The following is a 25,620-nucleotide window of genomic DNA, read 5'->3' on the forward strand; positions in this document are numbered from 1 at the left end:
GCTTTTCTTAAGTTGTGTCACAGGTTTCATATGCATCGATGCTGGATTGGAACACCGGATCCTAGAAAAACAACCAACAGCTTCAATAAAAAAACTCATCCTGCACTCGATTTCCGGTTTGGATTTTGGTTAAATAAGCCCTGAAGGTCTTCGCTGTGAAATGTTCAATCAGTTCTGAATGCTGTGAAATACGTTTGTACGCCATTTAAATGTGTTCACCTCTGAACGTCATAGATGTTCAAGTACCTTTGAACACCTTTGTAAACCTTCAGTCTCCTCCAAATGCCTTTGAGCTCCTCTGAATGCTTTCACAGGCCTTTAGAAAGCCTTCATATTCCTTCATACACCTTTGAATGCCTTCGTAGAGCTACCTATGCCTGTGAATGCCTTCATAGACCTTCAAAAACACCTTGGTAGATCTTCATACACCCCCGAAAACCTTTTTATACCTTTGTACACCTTGAAATGCCTTCATAGACCTTAAAACACCTTTGTAGATCTCCCAACGCCTTGGTAGACCTTTTGAACACCTCCAAACACCTCTGTACACCTTTGAACACCTCTGAATGCTTTCATAGACCTTCCGGTGCCTCCAAACACCACTGAACACCTCCTTAAGCCTTCGTACACCTTTGAGGGCCTTTAAATGTCACATTTAACATTTAAATGTGACATTGTCTCTAAATGCCCACAACAGGGCAGTTCAATTCCAGGCCTGATGGGCCGCAGTGCTGAATGTTTTAGCCGCTTCGGCACACCTCAGTCTAACCTCGATGTCTTCACTGATGAGAAGCTCAGTAACAAGTTCTCATTACAGTCTGGTGTGTTGCAGCTGGGAGAGGCCTAAAACATCCAGGACAGCGGCCCTCGAGGCCCAGAATTGAATAATCCTGGTCTATAAAGTCTTTGAACTTCTCTGAATGATTTTGAACACCTTCATATGCCTCCTCAGTTTCTAACACAGCTGTGAATCCACGAGTTAAAAAAAATCCTCAGGACTGCGTTCAAAGCAATCAGTCACTACATCAGCCCTTCCAGGAGTTGTGGAGTTACAGTGACATGTTTCCTCATGACTCGGTCAGTGGGTACTCACGGTCCAGGTGACTCTGTCTGATTCCCTCCACGTCCTCGGCGTGGATGAACTGGTAGCACCGCTTCCCCACGATGTCCACCGGAGTCAGGTCCATGTAGTCACTGATCCTGGGAGACAGTGAACGCACCGCGACGTGAAAACTCATAAACACAAGAAAAAGTTCCGCAAAAACACGCAATGATTGAACATGTTTATAGACTATCTTTATACAACACGTTGAGTTTGATTTTATTTGGAACTGTCTGTGCAATGGTCAGTCTACCATAATACTGTAATTATTCTCAATTTCTTTTGCTTAAATTTTCCGCTTTTCTAGTTTATTCCAGACATTTCATCATAGATCACATTGTATAAAATTTACTTTTGTTCTCAGTGTAGCAGTAATGAATTGTCGTGGGGCATTCAGTTTCAGAAATATATATATATATATATATATATATATATATATATATATATATATATATATATATATATATATATATATATATATATATATATATATGTATATGTATACACACATATATGTATATATAATTTGTTTCATACAGACTGAAATCATTTTTAATCCAAATGTGTCAGAAAAGTGCAAACGAAAGAAAGAGTCGGACAACACTGACTCACAACTGCCACCTCAAGCACACGTTGGCAAAATTTCACCGTATACACGTTCAAGGTACTCATGAAAACTCGATAACTCAAAGTGTTGGCATGGCAACGAATCCAAGTTGAAACCCATCATTTTGGGTGTCCGTTTATATGACGACGATTAAAACGCAACTTATTGAGAACAATCAAAAGCAACAGTGCGGTGAATCATCAGGACCGAGGAGGTGGCTCTGATGACTGTGTCTGTTTCCGGCGTGAGAAGGTCACCAGAGAGACTGAGGTGGAGGTTTGTGTTGCTCTCAATTAAAAAGTCCAATTCGGGCAGAAAGAAAAAAACACTAATAGTCCACCAACAGAGAGCGGAGTCGTCGGCGTATTGTACAGGTAACACACGTCGCCTTTAAAAGCTTTAATTTGAACAAATTTGCCACAGGATAGACAGAAGCGTTTCTCCGCGTTGTGATGGAGCCCGGGTGGGGGTGGGGTGGGGGTGGGGGAGGACTAATGTCTGGCAGGCAGATAACAGCACACTCCGTTCTTTAGAAAAACCCATCCTCCCATTTTCTCATTCTCTTAGAAAGTCGTCCTGAAAATGGCTCTGTAATGGGAGCGACGCTTGTCTGCTCGCTTCTCCGCACTGAATATCATCATCCGCCGCGCATTGTATCCCTTTCTGCTGCCACAAAAAAACCAATCTGTCTACTATCACTGCTCCCTCCTCTCTGCTTATAATAAAACATGAAGGCCTGACTTCTTCTTCTTCTTCTCTCTCTCTCTCTTTTTTTCTTTTCGTGGCTGATATGAATCTCCTCAGTGGGCCGGTTAACTCCGGAGCCGGATCCTGATGCCTATCAGCTTTATCTGGACAGAGGGAAGCAGATAGATCCATCAGAGACACATTTCACTGTTAAACCAGGGAGGATTGGGTCAGATTCCTCATGAATAAGACGCTTTTTCTCTCCGACTGCAGCTGTGAAGCATGAATGCACAAGCAGTCGCTCCCACTGATTCCGGGACGTCGGAGCGTTAACCTCTTTATCGTACGAGTGACCAGGTCTGCCTTTCACTTCCTGTTTCCTCCCAGTTAATGTCAGTCGCAGAAGGCAATGAAAAGTCATCGATGTTGGAAACTCACACCTTTGTTCAGGTCGGTGCATTTCATTAATGGATCTTTTTAATCAGAAAAATAGTAAAACTGAAGATTTTTCTCATTTACGCCCGACACAGACACAGAGTCCTCTGTTTAGTCTGCTGGAAACTCATGATAGTGACCATTTCTGCAGGGTATTAAACAGGAAGTGACAAAAATAATGTTGAAACTTTATGGCTTTTCAACATATAACAGTCAAATGATGGTGTTAAAACAAACTTCAAAAAGTCGCAATCCACAAAAATCAAGTCTTCAAATATTCTTCAAAAACATCTTGGGGTGTCTTTTACAGAGTAAAATGGAAAAAAAAAAGCTTCTTTTGTTTTGGGAAATTTTTATATAATAAACATCCACAAATAGAGTTGATTAAACCTAAAATCCAGAAATCAATCAGTTATGAGCCAATTAAAAGAGGAGTTCAGTGAAATCGTCAGTTAACAGAGGACTCACGAAGCAGACAGAGACAGCAGCTCTTCAAATGTTCAACCATAAGAACAACAAGCACAGAGCAACAGTTAGCTTTAGCATTAGCTGAAGCTGTTTCCATCAAACGGCATCAAGATGAGGAGATAAACTGAAGTCTGGCGCCTTCAACAGAGAGTAGCGCAGGCTAATGCTAATGCTAATGCTAATGGGATGCCTTTGTGTAGTGAAGCTAGCAACTGAAGCTACTGTGGCTACAGGCTAAAGCTGGGACAGAGTTCCGTCTGGGCGACACAGTTGGTTCAGGTTCAATAAGACTCCACGTCCAGTAAACAGGAGGTTAGTGAAATAGTAACAGGGAAGTGAACATGCTAATGCTAAAGCTCATGCATCGAACTGAATTTAAGTCATTGTAACTTCAATGATGATTTTACATGATGCAAATGCAGTAAAGCGGCGTTAGTAAGTCATAAGTAGCTCCAACTTTCCAACTGTTTTCAATTATTGAAAAAATTGACTTTAAAGAGTCTGACTTGAACCATTTTAACTGATCTAATAGGAAGATTCATAAAAACTGGTTGCAGTGATGGAGGTAACTTGCCGTTTGTGCTAAAATACAAAATAAATCAAAGGGCTGTAGGAGGGCAACAGTGACGACGGTACCTGTTCTCACAGTAGACGATCTTCAGGTCCATGTTGACCCGGGTGACGAACATCTGGCAGTCGATGCGGACCTCGTTGATGGTGGGCGGCGGCAGGGCGTGGGCCACCACCACCATCCCCATGATCTGATTGGGCACGGAGCGGCTGTGCGTCAGAGCCATCCTGATCCGCAGGCGGCCCGTCACGTGGATCACCTGAGGGGGGAGGGGCATAGGGGGGAGGGGCGGGGTTAAACTGGGTTCTCTGGGCTCTGTGCTGCCACCTGCTGGGCAAACATGGTGAACCTGCAGAAATATTGCACCAGTTATTTAAGAACTGAAACTGAGCAGGAGAAACATCTGAAGAGTTAAACGGAGACGTCAGAGCGACGCAAAAACGCTACGAAACAACGATTCTGGAAATGTTCCGTTAATTTTCAGCTCAGTTTTGACTCTAGTCAAGTGGAAAAAAAATCTGAAGAAATTTATTACTATTTTTGTTTAGTTTTGCCCCATTTTATAGTGTGTGTGTGCAAACACAGCTACATCTCTATATTCGTGTTGGGTCACCTCCTCGAGGACTTCATCAGCTTCTGGCTTATACAGCAAATGAATTCATCCATATGGAAATCTGTAAATCTGTAAATCCCAGCATGGACACGCAGACGTGTGTGTATGAACGCACACACACTCTCTTCCTTCCGTCAGTAATCACGTCTGGTTCCCTACAGATGTTCCACATGCTGCGTCTGCTCTCGTGTTTCTGTTCAGAACCAGACCAGGAACTACGTGTGAAATACAAATATTTAATTCAAAAAGGAAACAAAGACTAAAGTGGAGAATTAATCTCTAAAGGCTGCTCAACCGTTTGTCCACTTCTTCATTTAAAAATGTAGAAATTCCTGCATGATGTATTTAAACATATAAAGTGAAAAGTTTAGACGTTTTATAAGTTTACACAGTTCAGTTTCAAACACTTTCCACATGTAAATGTCAAATGCGGATTTTAAAATAAAAAAACTCAGATGTTCTGAAATCTGTTAATAAAAACGTGACGGCTTGGCTTTGCGGGGGGACGGGCTGAATCGTGTGACGATGAAGCTGAGCGGTCTGGAAATGAGACAAACTGTCCTCATGTCTCATTCATGACCGACGCCTTTCATATGAAACCTGTAGAAACAATCCAGCGTCATGAGCAGATGTGATTGTACAGAGTCACACAGGATAATACGCTCTGCAGTCACAGTAACCTTGGTTTGATCTTGTGTGTGTGTGTGTGTGTGTGTGTGTGTGTGTGTGTGTGTGTGTGTGCTTTATTTCCTGCAGAAGAAGCACGTCTGATGTACAAGTGTGCATCTCAGCCCTGTAGGTGTGACATCGGGAGTCTAAGCTCTGTGACGGTGTCGGCGCTCGCAGATCGAGAGGCGGGATTAAAGAGGATTCTGATGGTGTGTGTGTGTGTGTGTGTGTGTGTGTGTGTGTGTGTGTGGTCTCTCGTGTTTTATCCAGGACTAATACACTCGATTCTCCTCGAGGATGACTGCAGTGGAAGGTCTGCCTGCAACTTTATTGTCAAAGAGAAAACAGTGTCTGTTTGTGCTGCGGAGGACGAGGGAGGAGACTGATGAGGGAGGGAGGAAGATGCTCTAAAAGTTGGATGTTCGAGGAAGATGCTCAGGATGTTAGAAGAAGTCTGATGTCGGACGCTCGGGTTCGGTTCCCACCTTGTATCCGGAGGACTTGATGTGCACGCCTCGCTTCGTGAGCGTCGACTTCATGCGGATGAAGAAGGATCGTTCCAGAGTGTTGTCGGGGGCCAGGAGGCTCGGGCTGCTGGACTCCACTGCACACAGAAACACACACAAACACACACACGTTTCATCCTTCAAGTCCGACTATGCTCCTGTCAGATCTGCCACTGCCAGCAGAGGGCGCTTCAGCGTCACTGTCAACATGTCTGTTCAGGTGTGGTTTACGTTTGATGTTACGCCTGTTGTTCGCTCATCAAAACGACTCGTCACGACCAGGGAATAGTTCACACAATGCTCACTACAAAAAGAAAATTTGAAAATAAATATACAACTTTGAAGCTTACAGATCTGAAGATGGGACTAATAAAGGATTTTCAACTAGAAGTTCGATTCTGCTCATCGTCCATGTTTCAGACATGTGGAGTCGTGTCAATGTTATTCATCCAGAAAATAAAGGAAAAAGAGCTCAAACCAGCAAAACTGATCAGAATATATGAATAAAAGATTTTTAAAAAAATGTCAGAAAATTAGTTGTTTTTCTTTTAAAACTGTCAAACACACAATAAACAAACAAACAAGAAACGGCCATAACTTAACAAAATAAAATCTGAAGATTGGAATTAGTTTTAACTAAAACCAACAGTCCGAAAAAGAATATAAAGGGAGAAAAACAGAATGAAACAGCAAAAAATGATCATAATAAAATAAGTAGATAGATAGATAGATAGATACACGGATGATAGATAGATAGATAGATAAAGTCAGAATATCAGTTAGAATACAGTCAAACAAAAAAACTTCTCCAGTCAAACAACTGACAAAAATAAACACATTTTGTTAAAACAAACTAATTTGACAAAAAAACTATTAATCTTAAAAAGTGGAAAACCGTAAAAAAAAGAAAAAAAGTCTGAAGTTAAAAACAATAAAAAATTCCAACTATGACTCCAATTATAAAACCAGAAAAAAGTCTGTTAAAACAGCCAATAATAATCATACAGTAAACAGCAATAATTCAACTAACCAGTAGAATCTAGAAGTATTGAGAAATCAATAAAAAAAAAAACACCCATCAAATCAGACGAGAAACAGGAAATAAATGGCGAAAAACCATGAAAACAGTCTCCAACCAGCAAAAAAACAGACGGGACAGAAAACTGAAAAATGAAAGAAAAGAAGAGGAACGTGTGTTCAGCCATGCAGAGGAACCGTCTGTAGTTTGTTTTCTTAAACAGTTGATGTAATGAAGAATGATTGGTTTTAACATGTTTCACCACTGCTGCTCTCAGAAACTCAGAGAATAACAGTAATGGGCTGAAACACGACGAGCCGGGGGCGTCTGGGGGGTTTAATCGGTGTAAAACAAATAAATACAGCGGTTCTGTCGCTCAGAGCCGTCAGCCAATCACAGCAGCTGTCAAAGCGTCCGTCAGCTCACAGCGGCTCGTGACAATCAAACGGCGAGACGTCAAAACACATCAGACGGGAGCGGCGAGGCTCAAATTAAAGCTTCGCTCAGGAGGAAGGGCGGCTCCGTGTCCGCGCCGTCAAAATAAAAGCCTCACGTGTTCCTTCCTTCATCAGAACCCATCAGGTCCGTGAAGCCTAGCGTTGAAAAGCGCGCCGTCCAATCGGGAGGCGGCGGCGGTTAGCGGAGGTGAGACGCTGCGTTTGTCAGCTGCTGTCAGCTCAAACGCATCGGCTGCATATTCATATCGTCTCCGTCCGTCAGACGGACTGACGGCGGGAGAGGAGACAGTCAGGAAGCTTCCACCTGCCGGCGCCGGGGCGCTCCGTGGGAGGGAAATCACACAGGAAGTCCACAAAACAACGAGACTATGGAGGAAAACTCTAACGTACGTACAAGATTGATCTTAAAACATGAAAAAAAGACAGAAAAATCCGGTAATTCATCTTGACAGGCGGAAGTTGGCTCACAAGCCGATTTATCCTAAGGCTGCACTGCCTTGTAATTCCATTTCACACCACTAGGTGGTGTCCTGAGTCACTGTAGACCTTTTGTTGCAATGATAGCTGGAACTCTTAGAAATTACTGTTGTGGTGAGAACCACCTTATCAGAGACCGAGTCAAGACCAGGATCTTAAGAATGTGGTCCTGAGCCCGATGTCAAGTCCAACGCAAGCAATGACTGCTGATCAGAAACAAAACTCGGCCAACTATCTTTCAGAAACTGAACCTTCAAATATAATGTATCCTCATACGTGGAAAGCACCAACAAGACAGTGACAACAGTGTGAGAATTGATCATTCACTGCTTGACCTCATGAGTTTAAATGGTTCAAATGAAACATTTTGATGAACGGAACAAAAAAAATTACCTAAAATATAATAAAAATAACTCATCGGTCATGATTAAGATGTCTTCAGTTTGATGATGAAGGGATTTAAAACTGATGTAAGTCAGCGAACGAACCAGTCCCAAGTACTCCCGGCTCGTAATACCACCTTCTACCACAAGATGGTGTAAAGAGCGACAGCTGTATCGAGTGCAAATGTCGCAAAAATGACAACGGCTGAAGGTTTCAGAAACTTCTCTCTAAAAACTGACAAAACCTCCAGAGCAGCACTCTCCGCTGCCACGCTGTGGATGAGCGTCTTATTACAACAAATCGTACATGTTTCCCGTCGCATGGAGGCGCGATGTGGTCAAATGCCGAAGAAACACGAAGCTCCCCACTGAGCCTGAGGTCAAATTACAAAGACATGCTCGAAGACGACTCCTGAAACACGAGAACGACGCAAGAACACAACTTCTTCTCTTCCTGCAAATGAATTGATGTGTTGTCACACACACACACACACACACACACACACACACACACACACACACACACTCGCAGGCTGGTCTCTGGTGGAAGCGCTGGTTTGATCAGCTCTGATACATGTTGACAACGTCTAATCTGGAAAAATTGAAAGAAATGAATTAATATGCAAATTCATCCTTTATAATATAAACGTCCTTGGGGGGGAGTGGAGGGGGGCGGAGGGAGAGAGGTGGAGGGAGGAGGGAATAAAAGGAGGGAAAAAGAAACAAAACTGAACAAAGTCAGGAGAAAAATACAAGGAGAACAGAAGAAACGGCTGAAGGGAGGAGAGAAACGACGGAGGGATACTGATCAGGAAAAAAGAGGAAGAGACATGAGGGATGGACAGGAAAAGTAGACGAGGGGGACAAACATGAAGAACCTGTGACGAATAGAAGAGAGAAAATATCAGGATGGAGGAAGAACAGATGAGAACAAATTAAATGAAAGGGATAGAAAAAAGTTTAGGATACGGGAAGTAGAAAGAGAGGTGAGGAGGAGGAGGAGGAGGAGGAGGCCGGCGTGGGGACTCAGAGGTGTTTTCTCATTCCGCTCGCTCGCCGCTCTTTGCCGCGGCGTCTTCGGGGACGCGGCGCCGACACGCCGCAGATTAGCGCTACAAAGGCAGCAGGTGGCTGCGGCCCGACTCTGGGAGCTAATTATCTACGGCCCTGAAACTTTCCCCCGTCTGAAGGACAAATGATTAATTAAAAAGAACAACTCACCTCCGCCTGCGATCGGCCGGCGAGGCCCCGAGCGGCCGCCGCCCCGCCGCACGTGCCCGAGCGCGATTGCGCGGGAAAGTCTCGGTGGGACGGCGGATCATTGTCAGACGCGCTAACGACGGCGCCGCGTTCGCCGGGCGCGCTGCGTCCGACTGATAACGAGCCCACGTGACCGGGGAGCGCCGCGCCGCGAACAGAACACTACAGCAAGGTTACTTCAACCTCCACCCGCCGCCGCCGCCGCCGCCATGGAGTGGAGACACCGAGATCTGAGGGTCAAACACACCGACCGAACGCAGCCGATTCACACGACGCGCTAATGAGACTGATAGAAGGGAACAATTTGTAAAACGATCTGAAAGAAACGCAGGTCAGAAAGCCTAGTGACAGCAGGAATCAGGAGAAAAAACCCTGAAAATACATTCAATTAAAAAACTTAAATTAATTAAAAAACAAAAGAACAGGGAAAACGTAATTCTGCTAAAAACTGAAAGAACAGCCAGAAACCAGGAAACAACTTTAAGCTCAATCAGATCTTGGCTGCAACCAAAGACAAATCAAAGTAAAGCAATCAATGTAGAATTATATATATAGAAATGTGTCAGAAATCAGGAAAAGACCTGTAAAGGTTCAGTCCAAAAACAAGTTTACAACCGTTAATAAAGAAGTGTTGAAAATCTTGAAAACACACTGAAAAATCTAATATTGGAACAGAACACAAGAACAGGTAGAAAGGAACTAGAAAAAAAATCCAAAACTGGTTTCAACAAAAAAAAAAAAAGAAGGTAAATCAAAATGTAGGAAGTCAAAACCAACTGAAATCAGTAAATGAACTGTTGACAATTTTAACAAAGTTTAAAAAAAAAAAACATGGTTTATTGTATTAAGAAACAGTCAGGCCAAATAACCTGATAAAACAACTGCAAAAACTATCAAAGCAATGTGAAATACAGAGGAAGAAATCACTCAAAAAAACTTCCAAGAAACGGAACAAACTCCGAAGTTCAAACGATTTATGAACCACCGTGAATGAAGTTTAAATGTGTTTTTTTTTTTTTTTTACAAAGAACAAAAACTTTGAACAAACCATGAACCAGTCCGAGAATAAATCTGACCAGCCTAAATTTAGCCATAACAGAAAAAAATCCTGATCAAAAAACAGTTAGAGACTTTATAAATCCAACAACTACAAACTCACCTTAAAGGTGCTGTAGGCAGGATTCCGCATCTCCGCCATCTTGCTTAGGGTTACCTCAGCAAGATGGCGATTTGACCCATCTAAGATGGTGATTTGAAACCCAGCACAGCCAATCCTGTCCTGTTTTCTCTGACATCACGTCCTTACGCAAGTTAAGCCCCTCCCACAAGAACGTGCGACGAACGCCCCTCGACCAATCACGGTTAGAGCCTCATGGGCTCTTCTGATTGGTCAAAGATACCTGGAGCTGTCGAGATTACTTTTCAGCTCAGAACAGAGACAGACGGAAACGCTGCGCCCTTGCGGTAGTGCAGTTATGCTGCACTCCTAAAGGATTATCACTGGATACTCTAACATTTAATCCAAAGAAAACACAGAAAAATTAGCATTGACTAGCAAAATCCTGCCTACAGCAGCTTTAAGACTCATCTGAACCCCGTCAGAAATAAACCAGCAGCCAAATTCAGACTGGGTTCCAGACTGGAAGGAATCTAGAGACACCAGTTTATAGACAGATGAAGGACTGATCCGAAACCAGTTCAAATGATTTATCTGTCTGGTTAAATCAGAGTATTGTAGTAATCATATCGTAATTAGTTTAGAGAAAAGTTTTCTGAGAGAAAACGAGACGAAGAGTCTCGATGACGAAAAACACTTGAGAACATTTAGAGGAATGAAGGAGGAGTGAAGTGAGCTGCAGCTTCCAGCTCAGGAAATCCCTCTTCTCCTTTATTTACACATTTCCTGCTTCACGCACCTTCCTCCTCTTACCCACAATGCAACGGCGGGAGCCGAGGGAGATCACGGAGGTGGCGGCAAGAGGCAATCATGACAAATGTGCTTCGGATTTCTCGCTTGTGCGTGTGTGTGTGTGTGTGTGTGTGTGCGAGCGAATGCACATACACATGCACACACAGATAAAACATATATGGGAATATTAGTGCGGAAATAACATAAATATATACACACACACACACACACACACACACACACACGCACACGCGCAGGCAGCAGTGTGAGGTATTGTCAGTGAAAGTTTAATTGTGTAAACACTCTGTAACTGTCCTGTCATATTCCAGCCTCTCCGGCTCTCTATCGCCTCCTCGCCTGTAATTGAATTGCTACTGTCGGAGGGGGGGGGGAGGTGTGTGTGGGGGGAGGAGGCGATGAGAAACGGGGAGGGGGAGGGGGAGGAGCAGGAGGAGGAGGTGAGGCCCGTCTTATGAATAGAAGGTGTTTTCTATCAGGCTGGATTTGACAAATTGTGTCAGGAGGAAAAGCCCCGGTGATAATGTTTCACTTTATGGAGGTGGCAGAGGGAGAGGAAGAGGAGGAGGAGGAGGAGGAGGGGGGGGGGGGGGGGGGGGGGGCGAGGCAGTAGCGTACAGGAATGGATGAGGAGAAAAAGGAAAGGATGGAGAGGAGAAGTGAAGGTGCAGGAAGAGGCCAGATGAAGACGGAGTGAGGAGGATGATCAATAGAGGAGAAAGAGGAAAGAAGACAAAATTAAAGATGAGAGGAGAGAGGAATAGAAATAGATTTAAACAAAAAAAACCCTGATAACAGGTCTGAACTAAAACCAGGATACGTTTGAGGGTCCAACTGGCTTCAGACATGTTAAACCCGGTTTGGAAACCAGACAGAAAGCAGATTTAACCAGTTTACAACTCATAGAAACTGTCAACACAAATATAAATCTGCTCCAAAAAACCTTCAGTTAGAAACTAAAACCTGTCCTAACCCAACTTCAACGCCATTATAAACCCAACTTCAACAACCAGTGCAAACCCAACTTCAAACCCCAATCTAAACCCAACTTCAACTTCAGTATTGAGCAGGATTACCTTTGCTCCAACACATCCTCAGCAGGGTGAGTCCAGGACGATGAGGCGCCGTTTCCACGGTCTGCATCACACTGGAGATCAAGACCAGGAGAGTTTTCACCGCTCTGCTCTGCAGGAGGTTCCTGTCCTCGCCGCAGGACGCCTGCGTTCCGACTGACAGGAGCACCAGCCACACACCCAACCTGCCACTGGCCATCATAAATCCAGCTTCAACACCCAATCCAAACCCAACTCCAACAACCAACCCAAACCCAACTTCATCGCCCGATATAAACCCAGCAGATCCTGGTCAGAAAACCACTTCGCACCAAGTTGAAACACCAGTAACACAACCAGGTTCAAACTGTTTAAACGGTTTTTTCTTTGATCCCCCCAAACCAATCAAAATCCACTCTGAACTACTTAAACCTGACTTAAAACCAGTCCTCAAACCTTCAGAGATCAGCCAAGACCTGAACCCACCAGTCCGAAAACCTTCAGAGATCAGCCAAGACCTGAACCCACCAGTCCGAAAACCTTCAGAGATCAGCCAAGACCTGAACCCACCAGTCCTAAAACCTTCAGAGATCAGCCAAGACCTGAACCCACCAGTCCTAAAACCTTCAGAGATCAGCCAAGACCTGAACCCACCAGTCCTAAAACCTTCAGAGATCAGCCAAGACCTGAACCCACCAGTCCTAAAACCTTCAGAGATCAGCCAAGACCTGAACCCACCAGTCCGAAAACCTTCAGAGATCAGCCAAGACCTGAACCCACCAGTCCTAAAACCTTCAGAGATCAGCCAAGACCTGAACCCACCAGTCCGAAAACCTCCCTGGACCAGCCGAGAGCACATAAATCCATGTGAACGCTCAAACCACTCATGATGGAAACCAGAAAGAGGTCTGAGCCAAGAGAGGCATCGTACAGGAGGAGAAAACCAAGAGGAGGAACAGGAAGTGCTTTAACATTTTCACAATAAGAGATTCAATTAAAGAAAAAGTGAAAAAAAAATAAAAGGCTTTTTACAGGGTTCTGAACACACTTGGTGTGTGTGTGTGTGTGTGTGTGTGTGTGTGTGTGTGTGTGTGTGTGTGTGTGTGTGTGTGTGATGGTAGATTCCATCAAAGCCTTTTCCCACCGTGCAGAAGCCTGGGAACCGAAGGTAAAAAAAAAAAAAAAAAAAAAAAAAGGAGGTAAAACCTCCTCCTCTTCACCTCATTTCCTCCTCTCCTTCCTCTGTCTCTCTTCTATTAATCCTCTTTACATCTCCTCCCCCGTCTGCCCCCCACACCCACCCTCTCGCCCGCTCGCTCGTCTTCACCGCAGCGATAAAAAAAAAAAGAAGACTTTTACTTTGACAGTCTTATCAGGAGAATGAGCTCAAATCAAACAGTGCTCTAATAGTCTGGAGACACCTCGATCCAGGCTTTGTCTTTCTTTCCCTCCTTTTGCTTCCTGTCTTCTCTCCTCCGCCCCCCGCCCCCCGCCCCCCACCCCCAGCGATCTCCCTGTGACGGGACTCGGAGGTTTTCCTGAGCTGCCTTCAGCCTCTCCTCTTCCTCCTCCTGTTCGGGGAACCGAGACTGAGGAGGAGAAGAGGAGGAAGAGGAGGAGGAGTGTGAGAGGTGATGGAAGGACGGGAGGTGGATGAAGAAGAGGAGGAGGAGAAAGGAGGGAGAGGTGGAGGGTAAACGAGAAGACGGTTTGTTTCCTCCGACGGCTCGTCTGTGTTTTCAATGGGGTCGGAGGTCAAATTAACACACACGCACACACACGCCCACACACGCTATTAAGATAATAAGTAATTGTCTCTATCTGCAGCCGAGCTAATTGCTTTCAGGGACTGAAGGCGACGTGATGACAGACAGATGGAAAGAAAGAAAGAAACAAAGAGAAAAAGAAAGAACAAAGGTGGACGATCTTGTTATCGAGCAGGAAAAAAATCCATTTCCAAGAAGTTTTCAAGTGAAATCTCTTGTAGTGTTTTGGGGGTCAGTTTCCACGACAACAGTGAAACACTCTTAGAACTGCTGGGTAAAAGTAACCCCGACTGGGTGAAATTACAAACCCGGCGCCGGGTCCAGAAGGGATCCGCACACGAAGGAAAATCAAAGCCTCCGTTTGAAACGACGTTCTGACATTTCTTCTGTTCACACAAACGATACCTCATACATCCACTAGAGGGCTGCTCTGAGTCAACAGTTACTATGGCAACAGTTCAGGAAACACCTTTAAAACATCTAAGCTTTAAGCATTGTGTTCAGTGACCACGCTGCCCCTCCTGGTGACAGCTGGTACTGCCACGCTGCTCCGGAAGCTTCCGGCAAAAGACGTGTTTCACTGTCATGTTTATTTGAATCTAATTAGGAGGCTTTAATGAGTTGTAAAGTTGTATTTCAAAATAAATAGTTGTAACTGAGGCGATGTGGTGGAAACACAGCGATTCTCATGTCGGACGTGAAACGATGCAAAACAAACCTGACGAATCCACAAGCGGGAGACAACAGGAGAAAAACCAATACAAACAAACAGGACAAATATCAGGACACCTGAAGGCAGCGTCCAGCTCCTCTCTGTGGCATTTACTCTGAAAACACCTCAGGCTCAGGACAAACACTCACTGTGTGTGTGTGTGTGTGTGTGTGTGTGTGTGTGTGTGTGTGTGTGCGCGCACACTTGAAGACATGGAGAGGACATGGTGAGGGATCGAACCTGGAACCGACCTGTCCAGTGTCCACTGAACACACTGAAGTTCAACCAGAAGCTGAACGTATGTGTGAGAAGAGATCCTCCAAGAAAACCGATCCAGCTGCCACTCCTCCATCTCATCCCTCCATCTTCACCCATCTTCATCCATCTCATCTCTACAACTCCAATTCCCAGTCTCATCCCTCCATCACCACTCCCTCTTGTCATCCCTCCATCGCCATCTCATCTCTCCATCTCCAACCCTCCGTGCCATCCCTCCATCAGCACTCCTCCATCACTCCCTCCTCTCCTCCCTCTCCTTTGTGTCTCGGAGTCCTTCTGTCATCGTTCTCCTCCTTTAATTCCTTCGCTCTCTCTGTCTGGGTGTTTGGCGAGCGGCCTCGTCCCCAGATAAAAGAAACAAGAAAGAGGGGCGGAATGAAAGAAGAAAAAAGTGAGGATAAGACGAGGAGGAAGAAACGGAGGGAGAGGACGAGTCGGGTGTAATTGAATCCAGGCGGCGGCAGAAAGAGCGAGCGAGGGGGGGACAGATGGATGAAGTGAGCAGATTAGCATCGGTAATCAGAGGAAGGCGTGAGCGGGAATAGATGCGGCGGCCGTGTTCATCGAGCTGCTAACTGCTTCTACAAACACGCCTGTGAAGAGCGGCGGCGCCTGATGAACACAAACCCCGACTTATTGTCTGTGATCGGATGGAACAGACGCCTTGTTTCACATGATAAGTACATCTGCGGAGGGCTTGAAGAGGGTCGGCCGCCTCTTCTGAAGGAGACGGAAACATGAGACGGCGGCCGGCATCCCCGCGGCTTCACGCCGCCGTGTCGCCATGCCGACGCGCTGGCCTCAAACAACTCCAACATGAAGCAGCTCGGCGCTGGGCGGCGCCTTTTCAGCACGCCGAGCTACGACTTCACACAGTAAATTACTCCGAAGATGCAGAAGAATCCTTGAACTTTCAGGTTTCAGCGTGTTTAGTAATAGAAATAAGCTAGCAAGAATAAGCTAGCAACATGCTGTCACTTCATTCTCAGCCATGCGCTGTTCTTTAGGTATAACCGTTAAAGTTAACCTGCTAACCAGCTAGTTCCAACCCGCCCGGTTTGGACTCAGCTCATTGGCTCATTACTGCCACCTAATGTATGAACATAGTATTACTTACATTTAACATTCTGAGCCTTTTAGGTCTGTAAATGTAACAGATTAAGAATTTAACGATCCTCAGATTAAATTTAGCTACTTATTTAGAACAATAACACTTTTTTTAGAATAAAATCTAAAGCTAATTCATGATTTTAGCCATGCAGGAACAATCGTAGCACACAAGCTGTCAACTTTTCTACTAAAACAGAGCAAACATTTCGCCATTTCATTGACGTCCAGGTGTTTAAGAGACGTTAGCATGCTAAGCAGGAACATCCAGCCTGTACTTCCCTTTTCCATCAGCCCTGTGCTGCTTAAACGGAGCTGTCAGAGCGCTTACGCACACGCGCACACGCACATTAAAAGTTGAGTCTTGGACCTTGAAGAGTTTCCGTGTTATCGCCGCTGTCACAGACAGATAGCGGCGAGGAGCGCTTCATTTGCCGTCCGGCGCCGTCCCGTCGTCCTCTGCCGCCGTTATCTGAGCAGCCCCGGCTCCCATTGTAAACAGCCCCGTCCTCGTTAAGAAGCCTAATTAGAAAACTCCAATAATAATGGCTTGTGATTGGCCATTGTGTACTCTGAAGATTCCATTTAGAGCCGGGTGCCGGTTTAATAAAACTTAACCAAACGGGTAATTTTGCTTTAGTAATAATCCTCCGCCTCTGAAAAGTTCTTTGTTTGCCTCGAGTGGTTTTATTGCTTTTCTTGAAAAAAACACTCATGACACTGATTTAATTAATTTGGGCACTTTCACTGAACCCATTGTGACTGATTCTGCCTGTGAGAGCGAGGTTTGGAGGATCTGTGGAGGAGAAATCATTTAGCAGGTCTGACGTGGAAAAAGAAAAAAAAAAAACTGGAGGCTGCAGCTGGAGGAAAATGTAACTCTTTTAGTTTTCAGATTTCAGCTTCGTAATGAGCTTCTTTATTATTTCTGAGTGACAACTTCAGCAGGAAGTCCACGCCCGGAGGAGACACTGTGGACCGGACGTCTGGTCAGAACTGCTGCAGCGGTTTTGTGAGTAAAGTTACAGTCAAAGAGTAAAGTAATGAGTAACTTCAACAAATCAACACTTGATTACTGTCATGAAACTATTAGTTAAGAAAACTTAGTGGACTTTCAGCCGTTGCCGTCAATTAAATTAGTCAACGAGCTGCAGAGCTGCTGTCTCTCCAAGTCCTGTTAGCATTAGCATTAGCATTTGTGAGCAACAATTAAAGAGTGACAATAGGTTGTTGGTATAGAGGCCACATTTTCAAGGTCTTGGTCTTGATTTTGTCTGGCCCCTAAAATTTAGGTGTTGGCCTTGACTCAGTCCTGGTCCTGTTAGAGTCTTGGTCTTGGTCTTGTCTCAGTCTTTTTACACCTTGGTCTTTCTTGGTCTTGGCCCCCTAAAGTTTTAGTCTTTTCCCCTCTAAGTCCAGGTCTTTCTTGGTCTTTTCCCTGGTCTTATCCTGGTCTTGGTCTTCACTCAGTCTCATGTCAGGAGGTGCTGAAGTAGCTGATTTTCCGAGTTGGTTTTTCAGACAGACCTGTGCCATGTTTGTACAGTGTTCTTCGTCTTCATGTGAGATATGTTATGAAAATCTACTTCGACCGAAAAGATGGAAAAGAAAAAAAAAAACTTGTGGAAGACTTGACGTCAAAGAAGTTGGCGAAATTAAGAAACAGTGGCTACTTCTGAAGAAAACAAGAAAACAAAAGGAAAAGGTGAGCGGCGCCCGGAGCGTGTATAAACATCCCTCCAGCTAGAACCTTTGGCTCCAGTGACATTTTCAATGCACACACACACACACACACACACACACACACACACACACACACACACACACACACACACACACACACTTTGTCCTTGGCTGCAGCCGTCGCCGATGGCCGCCCTAAATGACATTAAACGTAGGTGACTGTAAACTTGGATAATTATGATAAATGTGAGCGATTATGACGAATTATTCCCCTCCATTGTGCTAATAGCATAATTAGCAACAATAATCAAAGACTTATGATGTTGAAATAAGGCGACGCCGCGGACAATTAGACCGCGAGGAGCTAATAATGGAGAACTTATGGTGTTTTCCTGGAGGGCAGAATTACCGCCACTTCCACAAGGACTCTGAAATTGGGGTGTTTTTCCAGCTAATTCTGCACTCTGATGAGGGAAAATTGAAATAAATACTCAATTAGGAGCAACTTCCTTATGTTTGATGGGCCGAATGTTAAACGGAGCAGCAGGCAGGTGGTGCGTCCTTCAGGTGAAACATCTCAGCTCCAGGAAAGTTAAAGATACGCAAGAAAAGAAAGTCCAACAAGTATTAAATCTGAGTCGAGAAAAGTACTTGAGGAAAAACAGCTTTAATTTAATCTGTGAAAACTACCAATGAGCTTCAAGGCTAACGTGGATACATCAGCTACATTTGCTAAGAGAACAGTTAAAATGTCTAAAGATAGCTAAAATAACTAACAGCTACACTGGTCGAAGCTGCTCAAAGGTCGGAAACAGCTCAAATGACATTTGTGTTACAACAGAAAAAAATCAGTAAGAAAGCTAAAACTAAGTTTAAGATATTTATGGAGTTACAGACAAGATCATCGTAACCAAAACAGCTCAAGAGGCTCATGTTCAAGTCGCTACAATCACAGAAAGTGTCAAAACAGCCAAAAGAATTAACACGGCTGCGTAAAACAGTAAAAACACTGTAATGTGGTGATTTTGCTAAACGAGCTAAAACTGAAACACACAAAAGAAAACTGTTGAAATCTCTGAAACACCTCAAACAGCTGAAAACGTTATGAAATGTCTGTGGTTCTAAAATGTAGCTTTAAACTATCGTGAATCCATCTTCAACCACGGTTGAGTTAAAGACAGCAACAGTCATTTTAAGTTTCCACTTTTTGAATTTTATATCTTAAAAGTTTGATTTGTTCTGTGGCTCATCTTTATTTTCATTTGAAAAATAAGCAGAAATGTCTGCTTTAGTTGTAAAGGTGGCACACTTCTGCTATTGGGGAAGGAAACATGAGGAGAGAAGTAGTGGCCCTAAGATCAAACCCTGCGGTACTCCACAAGGAATCCAGTCTTTAAGTTAGTGATGAGGTCCAAAAGCACAAACATGTATATATAACAATGATGAGACATTTAAGTGCTCTGTAAATGTGATCAGAAGTGTTTTTCTTCCTGTTTTGACGCTGGAGGTTTGAAGTGAGCAGACGCCCCGGAGGCAGGAAGACATGATTAGCACATCAGAGAGCCAAGCCGGAGTTCAGAAAACAAGAGAAACTCCTCCTCTCTGGAGTCACCTGCGAGCGGCAGGTGTCGTCATTGTGTGGTCATACCGCTTCCAGCCTCACACGGTTCGAAACGCCGCCGGTGGTGCGTTTGAGGAGCCTCAGACGTTGGAGAACTCCAGGGAAATTAAAAGAACTGAAGCCCTCGGAGACAAACAAGCAAAGTGAGTCAACAGAGTCTGGATATGGAGAATCAAACTGGGATCATTAGTGACGGAAACATGATGACACTCTTTAAAACCCAATAAAGTTTGACAGGAAGATTCTGACGACGGTGCGAGGAAACCGGCGGCAACGCGTCCGAACCAGACGGATCTCCAGGAAGGGTGGCGGACCTCGGTGATCGGAGAGTATCCTTCAAAAAAATGACCTTCAGGGACTTTGCAGACAAGTCCGAGTCACCGGAGATAAAAAGCTGGAGGACGTACGTCCCAGAATGCCGCGTTCAATGACGCTGGGAATCTGTCAGCGGTTGTTTGAGATCTATGAGCTTCATATCCGGCAGAGAGACACCATTCAGTGAATTCTACTGACTGTCACACCAGACATAAAACAGAAGAAGGTTAGGACTGTGAAGTGGACGGTACTGTTTCCTCACGGCTGGAGGGCGCCCAGTTCATGTCCGGGTTTGGAGCCTTTTGGTGTTTTTAGCTGAATTTTATTCCATTATTTGTTTGAATTATGAGAAAATATGATGGTAATTGGGCTGAGTGTGTCACTAGAAAGTTGACGGTGTGAATCCCTCGATGTTGAAGGTGAAGACGAAGACCCCTGAATGGGTAAATGGGTTTAACATCACCTGTAAACATCTGGTTTAGTGGTTCGCATTACTGCCTCACAGTTTGACTTTCTGGCTCAGTTTGCATGTTCTCCCTGGGTTTCCCGCCACATACGTTTGAGGTTAATTGACTGTAAATGTTGAGAATGTGTGTATCTCTCTGACGGACAGCTCACATGTCGCTCTATTGGTCTGATTTACTGAGATCCTGAATGAAATGAGCTGAATTCCATCCTCGTGCAGGCAGACCGTGCGTTTGCGGGTTTGTGGGCGTTTTGCAGGAGATGAACTAAGAATAACACGGTGAGTGACGTCTCCAGCTGACAGCTGAGTATTAAACCTGTTTACAGAAGGAAGCGGAGTCACCTCTGGGTTTGTTTGCTTCAGCTGTGATACCGCTGAGTGGGACGTGTTGGAGGAGAAATAAATCTGAGCTCGCTAACATTTTCAGAAGTCGTCAATCACGTTGCGTTTATTAAACTATGAGAATCAGCCCCTCCCAGCACGCTCTCTCACACAGGACCCGGACGAGCTGGGTACCAGGACTCCATCAACAGGTTTCAGGAGAGTCTGACCTTGACGGGACTCGTCCGGCTGCTTCCATCCGTCAGTCCGCTCCTCCATCATCGGCCTCATCCGTCAGCTCCCCGCCGTCGGGTCAGAGGTCAAAGTCAACAGCCGGCGGGCGTCGCCGTGACCCTGAGCGGCAGACCGGCGGAGCGGAGTGGAGAGTTTGTTCCGGAGTCGGACTGTGAATTACACTCGCGAGCGGTAATTTGCAGCCACTCAGCCTTCAGAGCCTCTCAGCCGCAGTTTGACTGATATTAGTCAAATTGCGTCATGCGCTTTTAAAGATGACTCTCCTTAACTGCAAGAGGGTGCAGAAAGGAGCGCCGAGCTTCAAAGGAAGCGCTCTCCTCCAAGGTCATCTCCCGTTTCTGCTCCGATTTCAATCCTTCACGAGAGCGACTGTAATTAAAAGGATGGGGTCAGCCTTGTGATGTGTTACAACAGAGCCGCTCGGAAACTTCACGTCCGGGGAATGAAGCAACTTCCCCACTTTGTTTTCAGCCGACGTGCAGATCCGCGGTTCTCAGAGCGCCGGGCGGGCTCCCCGGGGGGCGCCGGAGAGCTTCGGGCCAGACGCATCAGCCGGATTAATCTGTCTTTCACCAGCATCAAGCTCTCATTTTTCAGAATTAAAAGTTCCTCACAGGCTGGATGTTCATCGTGAAAAATTAAATGAGAAACAAAAACACTTCATATTGTCATGACCTGAATGATTTATAACTGAGATAATAATCTTCTTTATATGGACTAAAGTTAAAATATTCATTGTTTGAGCGATTTATGTGGGATAATGAATATTTATTGTATTTTTGAATTAAGTTTCCTGCCTCTGTTGCTGCTGCCATCATCTTTATGACCACCAGAGGGCAGCATAACCCCGACCTTCAGGCTCTGGGAGTCATTTCCACCTGAAGCTGAGAAGTTTCACCAACTGAAGGAATGATGTAAAGTTCTTTACACGCCAAAATTACGACATAATCATGGGGAAAAAATGCTTTATATCTTGTGAAATATTTTAAAAAATCATTTGTGCAGCAGGTGTTTTACAGTTTTTAATGTTTTTTTTTTCTTTACTGAAATGTAGTAAAAACTGCAAAAAACTGCAGCACAAAACATCACAGGAATGATTTTTAATAAAAACTTTTTTTTTTAAATTCATATCATTGAAACGTCCACACATTTTATAAGTATAAACTGAAATATTGCATTTTGAAAGTTTCTTTATCTATTTTCAGTAAATTATAAAAAAAAATAAAAAATCCTAGGTTGAACGAAGACAAGAAGCCTAAAAATAAGCCCCGCCTCCTCCGGGGAAATGCAAATTCACGCCCCCCTCCTCCTCCTCCTCCTCCTCCTCAGGTAAATTATCATTCAGTAACACATTCATGAATCTTCATCCTCGCTGTTTCTCTCGTTCTCCATTCAGACTATCATCGGGGATCACTCCTTCACATCCATACATGTCTGTCTGAGACCCCACCCCCTCCTCCCCTCCTCCCCGTCGCCCTCCTCCTCCTCCCTTTTCTTCTTCTTCTTTGGACAAATTAACATTGCTAAGCACTCATGCACATTCAAACATGTCCCTACATCCCCTGCCTCTCTTTCTTCCTCCCTCCTCCTCTCTCCAGGCGTATTAACATGGGAGAACAAACACCTTTGTCCTCCTTCCTTTGGTTTCTCTTTGCTCTTTTTTTTTTTTCCTCTGTGGTCAAATTAACTTTGGGGAACGTTGAAGAAATTCATATAAACCCTTCAACTCCTCCTCTTCCTCCTCCTCCAGTGCCTTCCATCTTTAGGGTAAATTAGCAGAGGGAAACACCCCGTGTTTTATTTTCTCCTTTTCTTTCCCTTCTCTCTCTCTCTCTCTCTCTCTCTCTCTCTCTCTCTCTCTCTCTTCAGACAAATTGACATTGACGACCACACAGACGTCCCTCTTATCCTCCGTCTCTCGATCCGTCTCCAGCCTGGCGAGCGGGGACGCTCGCTGAGAGGTTTGCGGAAAGTCAAAGAAAGGGGGGAAAAAAAAAAAATACTCAAATGTGGAACTCCAATTAATTTAAAGCCCCCTCCCACCCCGGCAACCCCCCCACCCCACACAGCCATCACCAGCACCAATCAGCCCAGAATAAATCCGCGGCAGATCTAATTACCGCGCCGTCTCCCAAGACCCCGGCCGCCGCCAAGCCAATCTTCAACTCCTTGTTTGAACAGGCTGATGAACTAAGGGACTCGATGGATATCAAGTCATTTTGTTTAATTTATAAATGGATTTTCCCCTAATACTTAAATTATCATCAGCACGAGAGAGAGAGAGAGAGAGAGAGAGAGAGAGAGAGAGAGAGAGAGAGAGAGAGAGAGAGAGAGAGGACAATGAAAAACATCAGGAAGGTATAAAGTGTTGAGGATGCGTCAGGATGAAGGGATGAATGGATGAAGAGAGCAGACTGTGTCCTTTTCCAGTTTACAGGTAGAAATGGAACAGAAGAGCGAGAAAGACAGAGTGTCGGACAAACAAATATTCAGGACGGTGGCAGTCGCACAACTCCAGAGCCGTCTGTCAGCGCTGCTGTGTCGACGTGGTCTCGGCCCCCTGAAGTCTCGGTCTTGTCTTGGTCTCGGTCTCAGTCTTGATCCTGTAAAGTCTCGGTCTTGTCATGATCTTCGGATGTTCTCGTCTTTGTCTTGACCCTGTTAAGTTTTAGTCTTGATTCTGGGGTTCGGTGGTCCTGACTGAAACACTAGTGATGATAACGTAAATGTTATGGAATATCAAAAATAAGCTGGTCACTCAGTTTTGACCACGGTGGAGCAGTGTGATGCTCTGGACAGCGTCCCACTGACAGACCTCTGGTCCTCCGTCTATGTGGACGCTACAGAACATGAACACAGCCTTTAAAACCCTACAGATACATCTGAAGCCAGTTTGTGGTTGGTTCTGAACTGGTTTTGGCATTTTTTGGGACTATAGTTAACTGGTTTTGAATAAAGTTGAGAATCATAATCGTTCTTTATTATTTTCTTTATTTGGTCTGGACTAGCTTTGCACTAGTTTTGAGTGTATTCTGGACTCATTTTGTAAGAGGTTTTGATTACTTTTGGACCAGTTCTGCACCATCCTCAAACGCAGTTGGAATGAAGTTTGGAATTATTTGAAATTAGTTTCTGTAAACCTTTAAAAATCAGGCCACTTCGTATTTAGGATGACATTGTACTAGTTAGTTTTTGACTGGTTTTAGGCTGGTTCTGGTCCAAACAACCACAGGTCACAGAAAATGGACCATACTTCAGGGGAAGGACAGCTTCCAAGAAGATTTCAAGAATCCACCTTTGTTTCCCACCAAACTTCTGATTCCGGTTCCTCCACCTTCTTACAGCTACAAGCCGTCATGGTTTTGGGGTCCTACCTGGTTCGGGGGTCTCGGAGTGCGACGACGAAGACGCCGACGACGCCCCGTCCTCGTTGACGGCCCCCTGCGACAGAGACATCCCCCGGCCGGGCGGCAGCTTCATGCCCAGCTGCTCCGCCATCTCCACGTGGTCGCCCGGGTGGATGTAGTCGAACACGCTGCTGCCGGTCAGCTCCACCTGCCGGGCAAAGAGGGGGGCAGTTAGGATCGGATCTGCAAGTAAAAACCCCAAGAAATGATGGAACGCCACCGTGAGACCTGGAAAAAAGAGCAATAAGGAGACCGACGGAGTGAGCAGACTACACTGAGACAAGTTTGATGTTTTCACTTCAACAGCTGGTTCGTCTCGACTAAACTCTGAAATCTGCTCCTCTGAGATCCGAATACCCCCAACTTTAACATATCAGTGAGTTCAAGCTGCCTCCGAAGATCAGCTACTGTGGCAACACAAACACTCCTCCTCCTCCTCCTCTTCATCCTAATCCGTCCCTCGGCAGCCGTGGAGAATCTCCAGCATTTTGTCTTTCTTATGGAAATGGAATAAATAAGCTTCTTCTTATTCAATAAATACAGAGTCCCTTCACCTTAAAGACTCTCATTAGCGGCGATGGAAGCGGATTTGTCTTCGTTAATTGGGGATGAGACGAGGGAGCGGAGCCGAAACCGTGGCGTTACGCTACTCACACGCACACGCACACACACACGCACACACAGATTCATGTCAAGGTTATAAACCCACACACACACTGTGTGAATTAAGAGCGGCGTTTTGGTCACGTGACGCTGAAGTGTGTGAGTTTTCATTCAAAACAAAGCCGTAAGATTTATTTCCACATGCTAATCTGGTTATGTGCCAACATTTGTGTGTGTGTGTGTGTGTGTGTGTGTGTGCGTGAGGGTGTGTTTGGTTTTTTGGGGGTCCACTGGGACAAAGGGGATTACATGGGTGTAATCCCTTTAATAAGAAATCCCTTTAAGGCAATTTAGTCCCCTCATAAAGTCTCATCTGGAGCAGAAAGTGATGATTAAGAAATGACGCTGATCACTGACACACATACACACACACACACACGCCCCGGTGCACCATGGGAGTTAGTGTTCATGTTTACACGTTACAGTGCTAATTGGATCTACATTGTTCTTCCTCGCAATAACACGCCGACTTTTAATCAATTAAAACTTGGCAGAACTATTTTACATAAAGTCACTGGTGGAGCTAATTACAGCCGACAATACCGGGAAGAAATTAGACATTCAGGCACTTTAGTGCAACAAGACTTTAAAATAATTATCACACCGCAGACAGGGAAATAATAACGCCCTGCTGTGGACCGCTGCGGCTCTTCAAACAGCGGCCGGCTCACTCTGGATGGAACCTTTGGCCGTGAGGAGACTGGTCTCACCGCTTGTTTCCAACAATAAGAAGCATTTCTACCCCGACAGCACAGAGTAAATATGGACGGAAAGCCGCCCCTCTGTCCTGCT

General features: G+C 45.0%; 1 protein-coding gene across 3 annotated transcripts in view; it reads right to left on the reverse strand.

Annotated features, from left to right (window-relative positions):
* npas3 (neuronal PAS domain protein 3) overlaps positions 1-25,620 on the reverse strand; it is a 227,106-nt gene that overhangs the window by 12,087 nt on the left and 189,399 nt on the right. For all 3 annotated transcript variants that reach the window (XM_030117194.1, XM_030117196.1, XM_030117195.1), the window contains 4 exons: positions 24,133-24,313; positions 5,638-5,756; positions 3,936-4,129; positions 1,094-1,200 (listed from right to left, as the gene is read on the reverse strand). In XM_030117194.1, the coding sequence (XP_029973054.1) occupies positions 1,094-1,200; positions 3,936-4,129; positions 5,638-5,756; positions 24,133-24,313 (601 nt within the window). The remainder of the gene's footprint in view (positions 1-1,093; positions 1,201-3,935; positions 4,130-5,637; positions 5,757-24,132; positions 24,314-25,620) is intronic.

This window comes from Salarias fasciatus, chromosome 19, assembly GCF_902148845.1.
Source record: "Salarias fasciatus chromosome 19, fSalaFa1.1, whole genome shotgun sequence".
NCBI classification, from domain to species: Eukaryota; Metazoa; Chordata; class Actinopteri; order Blenniiformes; family Blenniidae; genus Salarias; species Salarias fasciatus.